Below are 21,674 nucleotides of genomic sequence, written 5' to 3'. Positions count from 1 at the left end.
AGTTTCAGCAGCGTAAATGCTGTTTTCTTATTGTGAAAAAATATTTCTGTCAGAATATTCTTTAGCTGTGACTTTCTTTTTTAAATGTTTAAATATAGAATATTACAGCACAGCGCTTAAAATTCAACATCTTCAACAGTACTGACGACAATTACGGATGGTTCGTGATTTTGTCCTTTCGGCCCAAGCCGGAGACAAATAAATCCTCAAAGTTAAGCTACATTCCTGTTGATTCCTGGTTTGTTTGTAGTCTTCGTTTAAATCACAAAGATTATTTGCAACATCATTTGAAACGCAAAAAAACAGCAATAAGTGCCAATGCTCAAGCCAGAGAGGCCTACAAAACTCTTGCAAGTTAAATGACAAACTTCGGTTATAGAAACAGTAATTCCCGTGTTTGTTGTCAGCTTGACTACACCGACGGAGAGAATGCAGCTGCCACTTTCCCACTGCTTTAAGATCGGGTAGATGACCACAGCCTTTTTTTACAGTAACGAGTTACCTAGAGGTTTTGGCAAAGTTAAGGAGGCAGTTGTGTTTAGCATTAAAAGTTGGTTTAAGTGCTTTGTTAAATGCACTCGTGACGGTGGCAGCTTCAATGGATTCCCAAGCTGTTATGACACGCTTCATCGTAGTTAAGCGTGCTTCCCTAGCAGTCATTGCTGTAGCATTCTCGAGCAGCCACAGAGCCTTGAGCTTTGCTTTCAAAGGTACCATAATACCAACATCTAAGGGCTGACAAACCGAGGTTGCATTCGTAGGTAATGGCTGGAGCACATACATAAGCTCGTTCGACACAATTGTCTCATACTCGCCCGAGACATGACACTCTAAGTTATCTATGCGTAGTAGAGAAGAGCGTGTAACGTGCTGCTGCAGTAGTGAGCGTAGGTAAAACTTCCATGCGCGAGCATCCATCCAGGCTTTAGTCTGAACAGTATACACATGTCCTAGCAACCAATACCGTAACCCCCGTCAGTTAGTGAATAACAAGCACATATAAAAAATAATATAGAGAAAAAATGAACCGTCGGGGTATGTAGGCAACTCTTCTCTCTCGATGATGCCGTTTTGCTCTCCACGCACAGTGAAGAGCAGATATTCTTCACTCCCCCCTCCCCCCCCGATAGTGCAAACAGCCGTCAATTGAGCTTTTGCTGAGATGTTATAGCTGACGACTGACCTCTTTCGGATAGTATCTTGCCTGGCGGTGCGTCAAAGTAAATCCCAGTTTCGTTACAGCTAAAAACTTCGCTTGCAGCATAGCTATTGTCCTTAGACTTTTTTTTTTTTTTTAAATTTTAGCGAAATGTTTTTGTACTTCTACTTAGTCCTCCAGTTTTCCAATACAAAATTTCAAAACGATCAAGTTAGATTAATTTCATACAATTTAATTGTCCATTCACTACCTTCGAACCGTGCGGCGTGCGCTGCACGAAGCCATGCCGATACGCCAAACGTTGTAGCAACCTTTCTAGGGACCGATACGCAGTCTATTCGTCCTTCTTGCCCTTCGAATAGTCCTCCCACCACTCCAAGTGATCCTCCCGAATGTAGATGCAGTAAGCGGCAGGGACTCGCGACCTCAGAGCCTAAGCAGCGTCGGATACATTATACAATGAAGAAGAAACGACATGTTCTTAAAGCAACGTGTTTCCTTCATAAAAGTGACGAGAATAGCGCTTAACGGTATTATCTCGCGACGACCAGTAGCCCGCGACAGGTTCTTCTCGCTGCCTCGAAACGCAAAAATTTCGACTTCGTTTTTCCTCCGTGACGTTACAGAGAATCGCGGGATTTGTTTAGACATGGCTGCCTCGCGCTGACCAAACCCCGTTACACCAGCTTAATTACGCAGGCAACAAAGTCCAACCTAGCAAGTCGATGTTTAAAACGCACAATGCGTTTGGGTACACCACATAGCCACAGTGTTGCCAAAACAATTTGCACCAACGGCGATGAGTGTGAAAATTGGTAAAAGTCGGTAATAAGGCGACCCCTTTCGCTTATGCGTTATCCAAGCCCGCTGCGTTATCGCTGTTGTCGTTTTGGTTTTGGTTTGCTCCTCCGTCTTCCTCCATGCCCTCCTTCTGGAACCCACCGTCGTAAGACAATTGGTCAGTCTAACGGCAATACTAGCACTCCCTGATCTCCGGGTTTGAACCGATCCACCGCTCTGTTCTTTATACTCTCTTGGAAACGACGGAAGCTGCGTAACCTATCCTCCTTGGTCATCAGTAGCTGTCGCAGACCGTAATTTGCTAGACCTCCCGACGCACAGCCATACGCAATGATCCGTCATTTCACATCGCGCACCTTGCCTAAACGCCTGGCGCTCTGACCGCCGGTACCTACGCGTTGTCGGTTCTGCTGTCGGGGTTTGGGTAACTGGGCCTCTGATCGTCGCCATAAGCACGAGTCTGAGACTAATCGGATTGGTCGAGATACGTTTGTAGCGCTCCCAGGAGGTACCAAATGTATCTGTTTAGGAGTGGCGAGGCCGCTTCGAGCCAGTTCGAAGTGCCCTTATCACTCGTACCGCTAACAATCAGTCGGTCCTCAGTATCGTACATAGGTTGGCGTGGGCACCTCCAGTACCCCCTCGTAAGCGGCCACCACTAATCGCCAAGGACTCACCCGTGGCGTCTGTCCCCGCACGGCAGTGGGTGCTGCCGTCGCCTGCTGCGGTGCCACCTCGACCACCGTTCCTCTTCCTGTCTGTTTGCCGGTGGACGCCTCGAGGCCAACCCGGTAGCCTTCTCCATACTCGCCGACCTGGGACGCCTTAATCCGTACGGTTTCATCAAGGGTCTGCGCATAATGTCCTTGCACTGACGTCGCTGACTGCTCGCTCTGTATTCCACTCAGGAACGCATCGATTGACCGCTCTTCTTCGATTCCTCTGTCTGCCACAATTTCGCGTAACACTTGTTCGTTCGATCTTCTCGCTGATCATCTGCCGTCTGGAGCTTAAGCGATCTACGACCTCCGATGTCGACCGCTGTACATTGTATATGGCTAGTAAGAGCTGCGCCAAGCCGTCCATTGCCTGCCCCGGCTCTGGGATGGATCCAACGATGATGCCGAGCCACCACAGGGCTTCACCTTTGAAGTTTGATGACACCTCAAGGTAGAGTTGGTGCTTCTGCCAGGTCACCCGGAGCGTCGACAGCTATGGCTTGATCTCGTTTTGTAGCCACGTCGTCACAGGCATTGCTTCATCCACGCCCTTGAATGTCTGGATCCTCAGCTGTATGGGCTTTTTCCTGCGAAGCACGACAATGATCAACGGTTGCTACTGCACATTCGCTTCGGGTTGCTATTCTGGTTTGTGCAGCGCAGGATTTAGCGGTGCTGCCAGTGACTGCGGTGGTGCTGGGGGGGGTTAATCTAGCCACCAGCAGCCGAAGCCGCACGACCAGTACATCCCCTTGATCCGGCTCTACGATCGTGGACTGCCTATTGCCGCTTGTGACTGGGCCAACTGACACCCGTCATCGGTGAAAACCATCATCACCTCGATAGCGTCGTTAGTTCCAGCAGCATCCCGATCATCACGCGGATGTCCGAGCTGGGTGCCATCAGGTGCGCATCATGTCCTGGTTTTATGACAGATGCTTCCAGCTACTCCGGTCTCTTTTGCTGTTGGGGAGTGTCCTCAGCCTTCTGGCTTTGTTCTACCTCAAGTTCGTTATTTTTCTTTGTCATTGTTATGATCTAATACAGATAACGCAGTTCGTCAGGCTCCGTTCTGTAACGGGCCTGGGGTGTCCGTTACTAACTTACACGTAGTGATGAGGAAGCGTACAAGTCCAGTGATACTGACACCAAGTACTTAGTCTAAAGGAAAATGAACTCTGTTTTTATTTAGGTCCAGGGCGGCTTGCCCTGACCACTCAAATACACGTCAACTCCTTATTGGTTGATTATGGGTCTGGCTCCCCATATTTCGACCAATAGGGTGACGGCAGTTCAGCACACGCTACTCGTGTGCTGCTGCACCTACTTTTGTAATGCAAATCTACCTACTTATGTAATGGTGTGAACCACTACAAAAAACCTATAAAACTACCTACATATGTAACTTGGGAGGGCCCATTACATCACCCCCTCTTAAGACAGCAATCACCTAACGTGGGTGCACTTTGGAGAACAATCGGGAAAAACTGGGAAATGGCGGAGAAGAGAACGCTTCACGCTCTCAGGTGCGATATCAGCGGTCCACCCACTGTTCAGCGTCGTCGCCGACGCTGGAGCCGTCCGCGTTGTTCGGCTTCCTGTCTGGTTCGCCGCCCCCGTCTGCTGCGCCATGTTGTTCTCGTCCGCGCAAGTTGTATTGTGCTGCTCCTGGGCTTCGCAGGAGCTCCCGCCCGTCAAGTTCTCGAGTCGACTTGGGGTTCGGCCCGGCGTAATGAACGAGGATATGAAGCCATGGGCGCTGTACGACTTGTCCGGGGCGGGGACCGGGGACGCGCTGGACACTATGCAGGACCACGTTCGGCGCTTCAGGCGTCTCCGGAACAAAACACTCGACGGCGCGTCGTACGAAGCTTTGCAGAAATCATGGTGCGCATTTGTCCGGCGGTGGAATCGGATGCAAGAGGCTTGAGAAAGTGTCGTCGTCTGGCTCGGTGATCGTGAAGCACTACAAGCCGAGCATTCACTCGGTGATCTGCGCCTGAAAGTCTGCGACGACGCTTGGACGGAAGACCGTTTGTGCTATGTCAACGTACGCGAAGGTTGCAGTTCGTGTGACATCGGGCGACGCCCGACGCAAGCTGAGTGGGATCAGCATTTTGTCGAGTATCCGCTCATGCCGACCGGACACGCTTGGATCGAGAAGTATCAGCGCTCACTCTCCGAGTTCACCCAGGCGGCTATTCGCGGCGGCTCGCGCCGACAGCATTTGCGACGGAGCCCGTCTCCGGCGCATTCGACGCCTCGTCAGGCGCGTAGTCGATCGCCGCGAGGTCGCTCGCGGCCGCGTTTGACGCAAGGCTGGAGTCGTAGTCGTGGACGACATCAGGAACGTCACGAAGCAAGTTGGCGCGAGGCTCCCACGTATCATCAGCAGGTTGAAACCCGAGCCATCGTACCTTATACTTCCGCGCGGCGGGAGCCGCGTGTCGAGCTGACGACTTGGTCGAGTGACGCGCGCGGGGAGGATCTTCGTGATCAACAATACGGTCCACGATCCAGCACGTATCTCCATTCGAGTCAACGATGGGCGAAAGAACCGCCGCGGTGGAATTCGACGCGACCTGGTTGACCAGGACGACGTTGAGCAGGCGCTGAACACTTCTCGGGACGCACAGGAGGAGGCCGAGCGGGCGGCTGAGAGCTCTCGGAACGCCGAGGCGACGGCGAGTAGTCTGCCGCAGTCGAATCGTGAACTCTTGCAGCGACTGCGTAGTCTGGAGACGCAGATGTTTGGCGGACCGAGGGGTGGAGCTCTTCCGCGCGAGCGGGGAACTGGGACAGATGGGACGCTGGCTCGACAAGCTCGACGCGAGGGCCGCTCAACGCATGCTTCTGTTCCGCCTCCGTGATCATCGCGGGAAGATACTTCTTAAGTCGCCCGACGTAGAACGTCGGGTGTAGTCGTAGCGACGTAGGAATGTCTAGCGTGTAGGCATCACATATAACTCGTAGTACTTTGAATGGCCCAATGTAGCGCGGCGCGAGTTTGCTCGCGCCTAGGTTCGTAATAGCAGAGATACGAATTCCATCCGTTGAGAGTAATACACGCTCACCAATATTGAATAAACTTGTGTTCTTGCGGCCACGTTCGTCAGCGTTTTCCTTCTGCTTGTCAACCGCGAGTTGTAGCGCGTCACGGACGAATCGGGTAACCGATTGTCGATGAAGGGCAAAGTCGGATACCGCTGCCTTGTCAGCGGGTCGCGCTGGATGTTTCGGCGCATAGTTAGCCACAGTCGAGTGTGGCTGTGCTGGAGCGATCAGCGTTTGGTGTGTCCAGTCAACTAACGGCGACGACGTGGATTGCGCGGGTGCGAGGATCTTCTTTGACTGTAAACGCGTCACCGCGTTGATGTCTACTGCAGGAGTAGCTGAGCTCGTAGACGGCAGAACCGTTGTCTCACCGGAAACCGGTGGTTGAACCAGTATCGGAACCGGTTGGGCAGGGCTATCGCATTCCTCCCCCTCTAGAGTGAAGCCATCAGACGCCGTGGGTTGGCCCACAGAAAGTTGTGCGGGGACACGTGGATGACGCGCGTTGTTGACGAAGAACGGAGTCAATTCTGTCGACGCGTGTTCGGCATTGTTGAGTGCAAACTCCGCAAGAGGCAGGAAGGAACTCCAGTTCTTGAAGGACGGGGCGTAACTGCGCAGAACATCTTCTATCACGCGGTTGACGCGTTCCGTTTGCCCGTCAGTCTCCGGGTGTGCCGCCGTCGACATGAGGAGTTTGGTGTCCAGGAGGTCAAAGCGTTTCGTCCAGAACGCCGATGTGAATCGGGGATCGCGGTCAGAGACGATTAATTCGGGAAGACCGTGGTGTCGGAAGACAGCGTCGACAAAGTGCACCGCGGTATCGGCCGCGGTGATTGAGGCCGGAACCGGAACGAGATGGCACATCTTGCTAAAGCGACCTACGAAGGCCAGAACACCAATACGACCGTCAGTATCGGGTGGGAGACCGAATATGAAGTCCATTGACACAAAGCGCCACGCCTCTGTCGCCAGAGGGAGAGAACGCAACGGAGCTTGCGATGACGGTGACGGTTTAACACGTTGACAAGTTTCGCAGGAGCGGACCCACTTGCGCACCCACTTGTATAGGTGAGGCTAGTAGAAGTCGCGGGATACCGCCGCGAAAGTCTTCTCACGGCCCAAGTGGCCACCCACTGGAGCGTCATGGAATTCGTGTATAATTCTTGCGCGTAGATCGGGATCGTTGGGGACAACGACGCGAGGAGCATCGAATCGATCGATACTGTACATCAGCAGATCACCGTCAAGTTGGTATCTGTGAATCTGGTCGCGCGTGGAGCGGCTTAGTGTCTTTAGCGTGGCTTCACTTGGTGTGCGAAGGTGTTCCAGGATACTGGCATATATCGAGTCATCTCGATACGTGGCAGAGATCTCTTCCCGCAGGGGAAGTATTGGGGATACCGCCGTCATCTGGATCATACCTGCGGCCAAACATGTGGCACAGTCCAAATCGTCGTCGTCCTCGTCTTCAGGTGACAGACGACCCAAATCTCGGCGTGGATCGTAATCGGGGCGCCGAGATAGGGCATTCGCAAGGATGTTATTCTTGCCTGGCTTGTAGTGAACGACGAAGTTGTACTCGGAGAAGAATGACAGCCATCGTGCCATGCGCTGAGAGATGAGGGCTCTTCGTCGCTGTTCGCAGCGACGCGTGATCTGTGTAGATCGCGAATGTCTGCTCACCGAGTAAGTACACTCTGAATTTGATCAGTGCGTAGCGCATCGCAAGGAGTTCCTTGTCGTGGACCGGATAATTCTTCTCGGCGGGCTTCATCTGTCTGGATTGGTAACTCACGACGTGTTCTCGACCTTCGTCGTCGAACTGCATCAGTGCACAGCCGATGGCGAAGTCGCTCGCGTCGCAAACAACGTGGAATGGCTTTGAGTCATCTGGAAGCGCCAGGATTGGGGCCTCCGCCAAGATTTTCTTCACTGCATTAAAGGCTGACTGATGTTCGGGAGTCCACGACCACGTGATGTCTTTCTTCAGCAATGAAGACAATGGCTGGATCATACCAGCGTAATTTTTCGTGTACTTGTGGAGATAATTTGCGAGGACAAACCACTGACGCAATTCAGTCTGATTCTGCAGCGTGGACCACGCACAGATGGACGAGACCTTCTCAGGATCCGCTCGGACACCATTTTTGCTCAGATAACAGCCAAGCACCGGAATCTTCGAGGCACAGAAGATGCACTTCTTCAAGTTCGCGTACAGTTTGTTTTCGCGCATGATTTGGAACACTTGTCGTAAGTGATTTAAGTGAACTTCTGTGGAGCTGAGATCGCCCAGCGCGGCTGTGAACGAAGATGCCATCGAAGTAGCTCGGAGCGAAGTCGAGAAGTGGGCGCAGAACGTGGGAAACCATGCGATTGAACGTGGCTGGTGCGTTTTTCAGGCCCTGCGGCATGACAAGCCACTCCCACAGCATCCCGCTGGGAGTGCTCACCGGCTGTGAGCGGGATGTCGCTGAGTCGCATCAAGATCTGATAGAAGCCATCGGTCAGGTCGATGGCGCTGAAAATAACACTGCGGCCCATGGTGTCAAGTACCATATCCTTCCGAGGAATCGGAGTTTGTGCTGGGATGGTGGCGTCGTTTACCTTGTTAAAAGCGTGAACAATGCACCAACCATCCGTGGCCTTCTTCACGCAGAACGTCGGACTCGAGTGTGGCGAGGTACTGTCGCGTACGTGACCCGCTTTGCGGCGGCTCTCGAAGAAGTCGTCAATGGCTTTAACTTGATCGCGTGGGAGGGGCCACTGTCGCGTCACACAGTACTTGAAACCCGGCGTGAGATCAATCTCATGACGAATGCTTCTGTCAGCAGGGAGCTCAGCTGGAATCTTGTCGGGAAAAACATCCGCGAACTCGCGGACGGTGTCGTATACTAGATTACCCGAGTCGCGGAGTGACTTTCACAACTGGGCAGCGAAGCGCTCTTCGCGCGCCGACTTCGGCTCAGCGTTCTTTGGACAAAGTGGGAGATTGTCGGTAGCGACCGTGTGGATCTCTTCCGCCGAGACAGACTCGGTGATCAAGCCTACTCGATGTCTCCTGACTTCAGATCGCGCAGAAAATGCTTCCAGGAAAGACCCGGAAGGCGTGTGATGGAAGAAGCTTCGCGAGGTGGGCTCTCAATGCCAAGTGTGGGTGAGCGAATGGCGCCTCCTTCCACGTGTTCCAGGACGTGTATGGACCCATTCACTGCGATATCGGCGGTGGCTGACTACGTCGCTTAGGACGGCGTTGCTTGGATTTCTTCTTGTGGCGTCTCGAGCCGCTGCTTGAGACTGAAGACTCGCTATCGCTGGACGAGGGATCACCCCCCCCTCTAGACACGGAGGGGCACCATCAACCGTGTCGGTAGTGCGCGGGAACTCTCGATGCTCGACCGCGCCATCGACTCGAGAGACCCCCTGCTCGATCGCCGTCGTAGCCGGTGGGAGTGTCAGCGGCTCGACCCCCGCTGTGGATGACGGGAGCTCCAACTGCTCGACCGCCGAATCGCGTTGCGGGAACCTCTGCTCAACCGCTAGAGTGTTTTGCGGGAGCCCATGCTCGACCGCCGTGTTGCGTGACGGGAACCCATGCTCGACCGCCGTGTTGCGTGACGGGAGCCCATGCTCGACCGCCTGCTCGGATTGCGGGAGCCCCTGCTCTACCGGTAAAGTGTTAACAGCCTCGCTTCGTAGCGAGGAGTTTTCGCGCGACAGCGCTGTGCAAGACATACAGAGAGGTCCATCGCTCGCTCTCCGCTCAACCTGCATTGTGGACAACCGGTCCACGACCGTGACATGGGGCCAGTCCTTCTGGGCAACCAGGAGGTGCGTGAACACCTCACTCGCATCAAAGCCAGAGCGGTGTTAAACCGACCGATCCAACCAGTCAATCTCTGGTAGATATCGTGACAACCACGGGATACCCAAGATGCAGTCAAACGCGTAGTTAATCTCAACCACGAGGAAGTCGTCGTTGCTGCGGAAGCCGTCAAATGTGTACGGCAACGTGCTCTCGCGCCGCGCAACGCTGCGTGGCTTTCCGTCAGCAAGTTTGACGACGACCTGACCTCGACCATTACGGACTGCGATCGCTCTTGGTAGCATTGATAAGCACGATTCGCGAAAGAAGTTATTCGACGCTCCTGAGTCCAGGAGTGCACGAAGTGGTCGCCGGGTGCCGGCGACATGAGGACTGACGATAATCAGCCTCGAGTCGCCCGACGTGGTGGCGGCATTAAAGTGTGCGTGGAGCACAGGAGGGCTAGAAGGTTGGGTAGCCACCGGGGGGGGGGCGGACCTCCGTTCCAGCCAGTAGGGCGCCCCGCACCTACTGGCCCTGACCGTTTTTTGACTGAGCGGCAGGTGAGACTTCGGCGGTGTGCGCGAGTACCGGCGCTGGCGCGCGGCATTCCGCCGCGCGATGACCGATCTTCCGGCAGCGGAAGCAAGTGAGCGGGCGATTAGGACGGCCGTTGGGCCCACGAGAAGTCGGCTGACGGTGACTATTCGACGCGTCAATCGCGTCGATCTCCATGGGCTCGGGGACTGACTCACGAGCTACCGTAGACATCGCGCGCGCGTAAGACGCCGCCGCCGCCACAACATAGTCTTCGCGTAATGCGAGGGCGAATGCTTCCTCGAGAGAGGAAGGTTCCGCTCGAATCAGGCAGTACCGTGTCATGCCTTCACGCATACCGAATACGAATATATGAACCTGCGATGCTGTGTCAATCGGATTTGTCACGATGCATGACGCGAGGTTGCGAGTCTTTTGAACGTAGTCGCGCATAGTCATTTTACCTTGACGAAGGGCGAAGAACTCGACACGCACGCGGAACTCGTCTTGAGGCGGCTCGAACGCGAGCCTGAGATCTTTCTGGAGAGACTCCAGAGTGTGGAATGCGTCGTGATCAACGACAAGTTTACCGAGGGCCCATTCCTTGGCCTTCCCGGACAGCCGGTACAATAAGGAATTGACATTTGTCCCTTGCGCTTCGATCATTCTCGAAGCAATCGCGATGTCGATCTCGCGAAACCACCGGTTCAGCGGGAGGCGATTCGCTCCTTCACCGGAGTAGGTAGACGTCTCCAGCTTCACGACATCATTTTTTGAGGAACGCGCGGGAGTTGTTGCTTGCCGCTTCGCATCGGCCAGCTCGCGTTCCATGAACGCTTGGGCTGCTTGGCGTTGTTGGTCGGACGTCGCTGAGCTCAGCAGCGACGCGATTACAGCCTCACCAGACACCGCCGCGAGGCGGTGAAGGGCTTCCCACTCGACACGAGTGAGATGAGGGAAAGCAGCATGTTCCAGGGTCGGCCCTGGAGTTTCAGACGTCATACCTTGGCTCATCGTGATCTTGGTCATGGGAAGACCTACAAAGTGCTACCAGGTGTAACGGGCCTGGGGTGTCCGTTACTAACTTACACGTAGTGATGAGGAAGCGTACAAGTCCAGTGATACTGAAACCAAGATCTTAGTCTGAAGGAAAATCAACTCTGTTTTTATTTAGGTCCAGGGCGGCTTGCCCTGACCACTCAAATACACGTCAACTCCTTATTGGTTGATTATGGGTATGGCTCCCCATATTTCAACCAATAGGGTGACGGCAGTTCAGCACACGCTACTCGTGTGCTGCTGCACCTACTTTTGTAATGCAAATCTACCTACTTATGTAATGGTGTGAACCACTACAAAGAACCTATAAAACTACCTACATATGTAACTTGGGAGGGTCCATTGCACGTCCCGAATCTCATCACTTATTATCTTCGCCACTCGGCGTGCGAGCCGCTAAGAGAAAGCAAGCAACAAACACGCTCAGAGTTCTTAGCTCAGATACCCCATGTAGGACCACCATGAAGTTGTACCCACGGGTGAGGGAAGTGTGCCATACATGACACACAGGCAAAATATACAGATAGGGCAATTCTTTGGTGCACCGGGTCTCAGTCACTATTGTTGCCACTCGGCTTTAGCGGTAGGGTAATAAACTCACTTCCACGCGTCGATGTCGGCTCCGTGGTTCACTTGCCGACAACACGTATCATACATTGTGCATCAGGAGGCAGCCACTTGGCAGCTCTAGACGACAAGCACTGTCTGAGCTCACAGAAGATCTGCATGAGATCAAGAGATGTTGAGAAGTCACGCACGCGGATGAGATGGTGAAGATATCTTCGCCCATGAGAAGGTGAGCGTCAGCAGAGAAGGTGAGAAGGATGAGCAGTTAGGAAACCTCTCGAAGGAGAAAATGCATTTTATATACTAACCCAATTCAATCAGTTTTCAATTTACCACGCCGAGCACAAGCGCCCAACAGGTTATGAGCCCAACAGGCTCCAACAGCACCTCACAGCAACCAAACCCGCGCGATGTCCGAGACTGATATCCACGGGCTGAACGTGGCAGCCGACCCGTTTGAGTTGCCCGAGGGACGCATTCTGAGTCAATTGCGTCCGATGCTCCAGGAAGGGGAAGATGGAACACTAGCGCAAGCGCTGAGCGCCTGAATAAACTTAAAGGACTCATTGAAGGCATAGCCAAACAACAGGCCAATCTCATGGCTGACCAAGCGGAGCTTCAAAAGCAGCTGCAGCACCGCATGGACACGCCATCCTTCGAACACAAGTACAGAGAGTCGAGCGCGGCTACGGATTTCATTAAGGGTCGAGCTCGGCGGATGAGAGTAGGATCTCTTGACGCGTCGATGAAGACGCCGACGCAGGCGACGCCAGCTTCACAGAAGCCGACACCGCAGACGGAGAGCGCAACGAGTATGCAACAGCGGATGCCCGCACCAGAACAGTTAGTGCCGTCACCGAACTTCGGACTCAAGGTGCCGAAGCCACGCGACCGGGACTGGCCGGGCTTCGCGAAGTTCGCGGGCAAGGAGGTGTATCCTGGCCTTGGTGCGCATTTCAAGACTTGGGGGCTGCGGTTCCTGCAGCGACTGGCTGCAGCTCAGCAGACGAGCGGTGGGACTGGTCGGAGGGATTCCGCATCCTTGCCTTGAACGGCAAAATGGATGGGTCTGCACTGGTGTACTTCGGGAGGATGCTTCCACTCTGGACGGCGGAGTCACCCACATTGGAGCATGTAATGAATAGGATGTTAGTGTTGTACATGACGACGATCACTGCGTCCAAGGGACTGCAGTTGATGACGGCAGAGAAGCTGCGCGAAAGGAGTGGGCGGAGCACTTTCAGTACTTGACGTACGTGGCTGAACGGTCGGGGTGTTCGGATTTGCACGTGATACAGTGCTTATGTAAGTCAGCGCCCGGGTACTTGCAGAGTGCAATGCTCACAGGGCTGAACTCACAGCGCATGGACCACTTGCAGCAAGCTGCGGAGCTAGTGGCTTTTGCGATTGAGTACGAGGCAAGCATGGCCAAGTACGAGCGATCTCGCGGCCAAGGAGGTCGCGGCAACAGAGAAAACGGTCGGCTCCATAGTGGTAACCGAGGTACGCATGGTGAACGAGGACTTGAATCGTCTCAGGCGTGGACGATACTGACACTCGCAGGTGCTACAACTGCGACGAGATTGGACATATTGCGAGAAATTGCCCAGCGAAGAAGAATAGCGGTGCCAAGGAGATAAAGATCTCGCTAGCGGTCGGGCCCGGTATGAAAGCCGACACACACGCGTGGAGCTTGGATAGCGGATCCAACGTGCATCTGGTCAAGACCGAATAGCTGTTGAAAAACGCAGTGGACTGTGACGATCAATACAGAGCGGTGTATGGTGAGAACATTAGGGTAATAAAAAAAGGTTCTGTGGAGCTCAAGACGATCGTGGATAAACGAGAAGTCGTGGTGGACATATTGGATGCTCACTACGCCAATAACTTAGCCGACAGCATCATGCGTTACGGCGGATATTGGACGAGAAAGGTGTGTACCCTTAACGTCACGATGGCAAAAGCTACATGGTGCAACAGAAGAGTGGAGTACGTGTGTTCGAGATTCACAGACGACACAGCGTGTTGATGATCGACACTACGGGGAATACAAGCAAGCAGGCGCGGATTAGTGCGGTAGTCAGTCAGCTAAAAGAAGCAAACAACTCACTAAACAAGACTGTGACTGAGACGACGCTCTGGAGCCGCGCAAGCGTCTGGCGCACATCTCATACGACACGGTAGCGCGCATGGCCGACGCGGCCGGCTCAGGCATCAGGTTGACGAGCCGAGTGCGCATGACTGCTTAGCCTGTGCACAAGGTAAGCAGAGTAAAAACAACCAGTCACAGAAAGATACGGGAGCGAGCGCACCCATGGACGAGATCGGAGGCGTCATTGGGAGCGATATCAAGGGGCCCATGACACCCAAGGACAGAGGTACTTAATTTACTTTGTCGGCTATTCTACAAACTACGTAAGGGTTCCTGGCCAAGAACAAGGTGGAAGCCACAAACAAGCTTGAACAGCTCCTAGTGTAACTCGAGAAAAGTTTTAGCTGTAGAATCCACGTGCTCAGGACCGACGGAGGCAAGGAGTACACGAAGGGGGACCCGTTCTGCAAGGCGACAGGAGTGCGCCGACATATTAGCGAGAGAGAGAATCAGGCATCAAACGGTTAGGCCGAACGAATGCTCAGAACCGTGCTGAACATGGCCGGATGCATGTTACTCGATAATGGGCTATCACTGTATTTTTGGGGAGATGAAGTCGTGTACGCAGCGTACGTACTCAACCGTAGCTCGTGTAGAGCAAACGCCAAACGCATGTCTCCATTGGAGATGTTGACGGGCTCGGTACCGAGCTTGTCAAATATCGTCACGCTCGGCAGCCCATGTACTGCTTAGAGGGACGCCGGCAAGAAGACCTGGAAAGCAAGAGCACAAGTTGGCATGATAATAGACAAGAACGACGAAACGAAGGGTACTTACCCAAGGACCGAATTGTGATCACGACCCAGCACATTAAGAACGTCGAGACCTTAGACGCCAAGCAGAGCGCGCAGCTGCAGGAACAGCTTGAGTTCATAGATCCAGAACTGAAGAGAGCAGTTGAAGACCGAGAGAAGGCGACGAGGCGGAAGGACACAGCTGAAGAAGAAGGACGCAACAGTGAAAAGGCCACAGAAGAAGAAAACAAGTCGCTGGATAGATCAAAGAAGACAAAGAAGAAGAAGAAGAAGAAACAGTCTTAAAAAGCAGTAAGAGGCAAAGCACAGTGGCAGAAGGAGATGCAGCTGAACAGGAAGGAGCAGATGAAGGACACGTGCCAACTGAAGAAAGAGAGACCACGCGCATGCGCACGCGCAACATGGGTGCAAAACACGTTTCAGTAAACCGTGTAAACGTGGTGAAGCGAGAGGATCCGAAGAGCTACAAGCAACCCGTATAGGACCCACGCGCAGACAAATGGAGGCAGGCCATCAAAGAGGAGCTCCACGCATTGGAGCAGAATGGCACGTGGACGGTAGCAAACAAGCCGCCAGGAACGAAGTGCTTGCGCACCAAGGGGTCTTCAAGCTCAATACTCATGCGGAAGGTACCATTGAGCGGTACAAGGCTAGGCTGGTAACGCGGGAAGACCAGCAGGAGTACGGTGTAGATTACACGTTCACGTTTTCAGCCGTACTGGAGTTAGTGTCCGGGAGAGTGATACTGGTGGTGTCGCGTATCTGGAAGGTGCCGGTACGCCACGGAGATGTACCGAGTGCGTACGTGAAGGCCAAGAAAGAGGCCGAGCTGATCATCATCCTGCTGATCCCGCAGGGCATGGAGATCACAAAGGAGCAGCTAGAGGCACTGGGCGAGGACGAATTGGTGCTGATCTTGGAGAAGGGTATCTACGGTCAGAAGCAGTTGGGTCGATTGTGGAACCACTTGCTACACAGTATCTTAGTGTCGCTGGGGTGCAGCAGTGCTATACCAGCAGTTGCTCATACATCAAGATCGAGATGGACGGGATGACACTCGTAGGAATCTACGTAGATGACATCTTAGTGCGGGGTCGGATTTCAATACGACGATGAAGAAGGGTGGGCACTGGACCAGGAGCAAGTAATCCAGAATTTACTGGTGAAGTTCGAGTTGGATAGCGCAGCAGAAGTACGTACGCCGATCGACGGTGGATACGACGGCGAGGAGACCAGTGCAGTTCTGGCCGACTGGAGGTTAGCGAAGACGATCGCTAAGTACTTAAAGGGGGCGAAGAAGTTGAAGTTCTTGATAAACACCAACAAGAACACAATGAACAATGATGGGGTGGTGGTGGAGGCGTTAAGCAACGCAGACTACGCTTTTAAAAACAAAGACAGGAAGTCAGTAACAGGGGGAGTACTGATGATTGCAGGGGTGATAGTAGAATGGCTGTGCAAGAAGCAAGCGTGCGTTGCACTGTCGACCATGGAGTCAGAGCTCGTGGCAGCATCAAAGCCAACTGCGGAGATAATGGGAATCATGGAATGCCACAAAGAGATAGGGCTGAAACATCTGGAGTCGGCAGTGCTTCATGTCGACAACCTAGCTGCAATAGCTCAGTTAGAGGGAGAGGATTCGTCCGGACGCACCAAGCACATTGACACGCGTCACAAGTTTGTGAAGGACTTCGTACAGAAAAACGTGCTACGAGTACAGTATTATGAGTCCGTGAAGATGCGAGCAGATATCCTGACGACGGTCCTCCCTGCGCCACGCCTCATGGAGCTGCGTGAGCTATTGATGTTAGAGGGTGATCGCCCGGGAAGGAGTGTCGGAACTCACAGAAGATCTGCATGAGATCAAGAGATGTTGAGAAGCCACGCACGCGGGTGAGATGGTGAAGATCTATTCGTCCATGAGAAGGTGTGCGTCAGCAGAGAAGGTGAGAAGCATGAGCAGTTAAGAAGCCTCATGCTTTTCACCTTCTGCAATTTACATAACAACTAAATTCAATCAGTCTTCAATCTACCACGCCGAGCACAAGCGCCCAACAAGCACTCCTCCTCGGCAAGGTGGACGATCCAGCATCGTCTTCCTCAGCCACAGTAACCACAAACCGCTGTCCCTGCTCTCCGAACCTACAAACAACTTCAATCTGCCACCTCAGTACGCACCGATGCCCTGTTTTCCCTCGACAGATCTCTGTAAGTCTTTCATCTTAGTGTCAAACAGCCGGGTACTGGGTCTACTGGCGAAGCGGTAGCCAGCGAACCAGGAAATAACACGCCGAGCGTGGCAGCAAGTGTTGGGCATCCCGTTCGCCAAGTACCGTAGGTGAGCCGGTGCAGCTCAGGTAATGGACACAAGTGGAGATGTGGCGGCATCCACTACCAACCACCATACTACCGTGGGCGATTTTGCCACTGCCAGCGGTGATGCGTACGAAGCATGGGATGAATCGGAGGACGAAAGATTGAGCACAGCGGTTAGCTCGACTGAGGGATTCAGTGAAGGACTAGCAACGACTGCGCGTGATGTAAAAAGTCGAGAGCTCGTGCTAGCAGTGGGCCCGAGAACAGCAGTGAAGAGACGAGCTCCAGTGGCCCCGAGGCCGGTCACGAAAAGAACGCGTCAGACACAGGGCAGCAGACAGAGTGACGGCTTCGATAGCGAGGGCCACGGACGACAACAAGGGCGGCTGAAATCGCGAGGGGCTCGTAACGCTCACGCAACCCAACGGAATGCTTATCGTGATCAGCCGAGAGCCACAACCGACGAAAATGGGGTGCAGATGTGGATAGTAGGGTTCAAAACTGTCGGTGTTTTGGTAGCAGCGAGACGTACGGACGGGACGTTGTTGAAGCCGCTCGACCGATTGGCTCTCTACAGACGGGTGAAGACGACCTCTGGACGAGTGACGTAGAACCAGTCAGAACAACTCGGGACAGTACTAGCGATGGCCAATGCCAAGGGTTTGGCGACAAAACGCCACATAAAGTCGGGGTACAGGTACAGCAGTACACGCGCTGCAAGGACGAGGACGGCCTCGCTATCAAACACCGCAGCAAGACCTCCTGCGTGCGGAGGTGTACGGCTTCATTGTTGAGTACGGGAGGTGACGAAGGCACAACCGAGTAGGGCGGTACGCCCTTGAGTACAAAGTCAAATATCGGGCCAAGGAAGACGACCCAGTGGAAATTGGCTGGCTCAGCGTCACAGGGTACGGGACGTTACTTGACGGGGGCAAGCTCAAGGATGAGCTTGGAGGGGATGGCAAGGAGGCGGATTGCGCGACACCATGTCGACGTCGCGTTGGACAATGATATAAAGACCATTGACCTGATTCTGCGTGACGTTGAAGATGGCAAGCAGTGCAGTACGTATGGTGGCACGAACCGAAGAGTCGCTGCAAGAAGATCTTCCAGGAGGAGTGACACGGTATGAGTACGATTAAAGCAAGTACAGAAAGGGGAGGCGACGACAATGAAACGACGGACAGACAGGAGACGACGACAGTGAGAAAGACGGACGGACAGGAGGCCACGACAGCAGTCAGCATGTAGGCAGCAATTTTCGTAGGAGACCTCTGGACGACCGGTACGGGCCGTCCAACTCTCAGTTGAATTATGACCAGAAGAGGTTATGTAAACCAGCCAAAATACGCATGGGGCTCTGCGGTTCTGCGGTTCTGCGGGGCCGGCCTCACCCAACTAAGAAGAAAGACTTACAGGGATTGGTCGAGGGGAAACAGGGCATCGGTGCGTACTGAGGTGGCAAATTGAAGTGGCTTGTAGGTTCGGAGAGCGGTGGGGGGGGGCAGTAGTTTGTGGTCACTGGAGGTTAGGAAGGCGCTGCTGTGATCGTCCACCTTGCCGTGGAGGGATGTTTGTCGCCTGGAGCTACCAAGTGGCTGTCCTTAGGTGCCCTATGTATGATACGTGTCTTCGGCAAGTGATCCACGGAGCCGGCGTCGACGCGGGGAAGTGAGTATACTACCTACCGCTATAGCTTGGCAGCACCAATACTGACTGAAACACTAAGCACTACGGAATTGCTTGATCTGTACATTTTGTCTGTATTAATTTTAACGTGGTTCTCGTTTTTAGTATTGGCCAAGGCATTGCTACGACAGTAGTATCAGTATTAAAACTCCTAAATCATTTTTCTAAAATAAAATTAGAGAGGGCAAGTATTATGTTGCTGAGCACGGTACGTTCAATTGTAATATTCAATACCGGATTGGATCCTTTTATTGTCAATGCCAGATTGGAAGAGCAAGCTCCTTTTATGATCTGATTGGCCAAACTTGCATGCACAGGTGCACAAATACTCATGCGAAGCTGCTTCTCGACGCTGCCTGTAAAATAATCTTTGCAGGCCATTGTCTACTTATAAGTTCTGTACTACCTTTCTAGCCATCTGCAAATTCGAATGGCGTTAGAGCACCCTAGCGTTACGACAATACGACAGCCTTGAAGCACCTTTATTGCAGTGAAGCAACATTAACACTGCAGTGCGCCCTTAATAATGATAATAAAATACCACAAAATCTGCCGAAAGAGGCGAAGTTTTACGAAAATAAAATGATGCTACAAAATTTACAGTAACATCGTCTGATCTCTTTTCCAAAACAGCAAACAAAGAGAAAGGTAATTGCTATGGATCAACAAGTTCTGGCGCGTGAATTGCAGCGTTCAAGATCACAGGCTCTGCAAGAGATACACGACAAGATGGAGAAGATGATGGAGGCGCTCAATGACGTGCTGTACGCTCGCGAGGAGCTCGAAGCAATGTTGCTTCGCGAGGCAGAGATCATCAATGAGCTGTATGCAAGCATAGAAGAGGCTCCAACTCCGGGAGGTTTTCCGTCGTCGGATGGGATGGTGCTGGAGCGTGTTATTAGAGTTCTTATGAATTACCCTCCTGCTCAGTGAAGTGGATGCTGAATTTTATGTTGGTAAACTCTTCTCAACCAAAACGTTTAACTTTTTATTCTTTCTTATGCTTATAGTAATGAGCAATCTCTTCGCGTGAAGCAGTACCTCGAGCATTGAAACGCCTGATCATCGTCGTGTGAGCTTAGTAACTTCTTCAACCGTCTTCTGAATTTTTTAAACTCCTCTTCATTCCGTAGGGCAGGATTTGTTGTACACAGCAGCAGCCACGTCAATCTCAACCGCATCACTCTTACGTAGGCCTCCGTGATACGATGACGCTCAAACCTATGGGTGTTGCGCAAGAAAGCGTAAACCATTCCCAACATCAGAAGTCCACAGCTTGTGCCATCGGGCTGAGTAGGCTCGTCAATCCACTTTTTTAAAAATTCTTTGGGAAATTGCTCCTTGGCCCCATTTCCTGTGTGCCATTTTTTCCAATATGGCATCAATGTGTTTTTCCAGGCATTTTTCATATCTCTTCGATAACATCGTTGGTGCAAAGGCTCGTAAAAATGTACGCGTAATGTTATTGGAAACGCCACCTCCACGATGATAACACCCCAGTGAATACTATCCAGATTCAATGGCAAAATCACGAATGGTGTCTCCGATAGCCACTGTTTTGGCTGGTTTGGCCATATCAGCAACGAAGACAAACCAACAGCTCCTTTAACCGTGTCAGTGATCATCTGTATCCCCATCCCGATTACTGCGTCGTTCAGCATTGCGTTGCCAGGAATTATGGCAGCTACATCCATAAAATTAACGAAAGCGGACCCCGACTTGCTCTTCAAAATCGTCATCAGCAAACAGTTTGAATATCTCTGAAGCACGTCTTCAGCCGAAGCTTGGTGAACCTTTGCAGATTCTGAATGTAGTATTCCACTTGTTTTAACCTCCAAGGAAAAAGGTTCGACTGGATGGGCTTGAACAAGGCGCCAATCTTGGTTCAGCCACTTGACATCCTCGATAAATCCCCTGGCCTTTGCCTTGAGTACGTAAAAATTCTCAATTCTGTTTAAGAAAGTGCTGTAAGTTCCATACAAACAGGGGTTAGTAGTGTTTGTGTAAATTGGTGCAACCTTATTTCTCTAAAAGTACCCTTAACACATGTAGGGCGCCTTTAACACATGACGGGCGCCCTTAACCCATCAATATTAAAAAATACCCACCTGTGTAGAACGAGATTTTCTGAGCCAAATGAGACCAGCATACCCCACGGAGCTTCCTGATTTGCCGCTTGCAGCTCCTCGCGTTTTAAGATTATTGCAGCAGACGCTTTCTTCAAGATAGAGGCAGGTATGACAAATGCATGGTCATTTGTGATGTCACCACTGGTTTCATCAGCAACTTTGCACGTAACAGGACGGGCTTGTAGAAACTTGTCATCCATGCGAACAGGATACTGGTCGAGCACGTTTGACACCTTCTCCACATTCGGGTAATATTTAGCCCACTGGATGATCTGGGTCAGCGATACAGTAACCTTCGATGAAAGCAGAACAACAGCCAACTTGGGTTGCTTGGCAATCCACCCCTGTCTTGTCTTCTTTCGAGTACGAGGCTTCGGATCTGGAAGTTTCATCACTTCAACACGGCGGGAATTCAGTGGTTGAGTCGTATCACTTTGGTTTTCGTATAACTGGTCCTCACAGCGGCGGCCTTTGCTACATTCCAAAGCATTGCTGTTCGAAATAGACTTTTCGTGTGTATCTCGCCATACATTTTGTTTGTCTTCTTTTGGTGTTTCGGATAATTGGGTGGCTTCAAGCTCGGACTCTCCGACGGAGGATAGGAAGGCTCGTCATTCGCAAATTTTCGTTCTCGTGCCAACACCGCCAATGACTCACCCTCCATTCCCAATTCCTGATCGACCTGCATTTCGGCCATCACATCTGCGATGTCAAGCGGATCAAATATACTGTCAGAATCGCTGTCAGCTCCAGTAAAAGGAGAATCCGCACCAGTTGAGGATGTGTTCTCAGCACAATCACCAAGTTGTTTTTCGGTGAAAGACTTCCAATTGTTCATCTGCTCGTAGAATTCAAAGGTAGATAACCCACATGCTTCTCAATTACTGATCCGAATAGAGCTTGGGCCCTTGCATACTTCTCAGCACCTGAAA

General features: G+C 52.4%; 1 protein-coding gene across 1 annotated transcript; it reads right to left on the bottom strand.

The window, feature by feature from the left end:
* Positions 1 to 1,493: 1,493 nt before the first annotated feature.
* On the bottom strand, positions 1,494 to 3,046 carry PITG_17795 (uncharacterized protein; the record flags this gene model as incomplete). The annotated part of the gene is made up of 4 exons (XM_002896594.1): positions 1,494 to 1,592; positions 2,165 to 2,209; positions 2,638 to 2,853; positions 3,008 to 3,046. 4 exons carry the CDS (start codon positions 3,044 to 3,046, stop codon positions 1,494 to 1,496), a joined length of 399 nt encoding a protein of 132 aa, XP_002896640.1.
* Between the last annotated feature and the right edge of the window lie 18,628 nt (positions 3,047 to 21,674).

The sequence above is a fragment of the Phytophthora infestans genome, genomic scaffold (genome assembly GCF_000142945.1).
Source record: "Phytophthora infestans T30-4 supercont1.56 genomic scaffold, whole genome shotgun sequence".
Lineage (NCBI taxonomy): Eukaryota > Oomycota > Peronosporomycetes > Peronosporales > Peronosporaceae > Phytophthora > Phytophthora infestans.
Note: the sequence above shows the minus strand (reverse complement) of the source record. Positions and strands in the feature narration are given on the sequence as shown.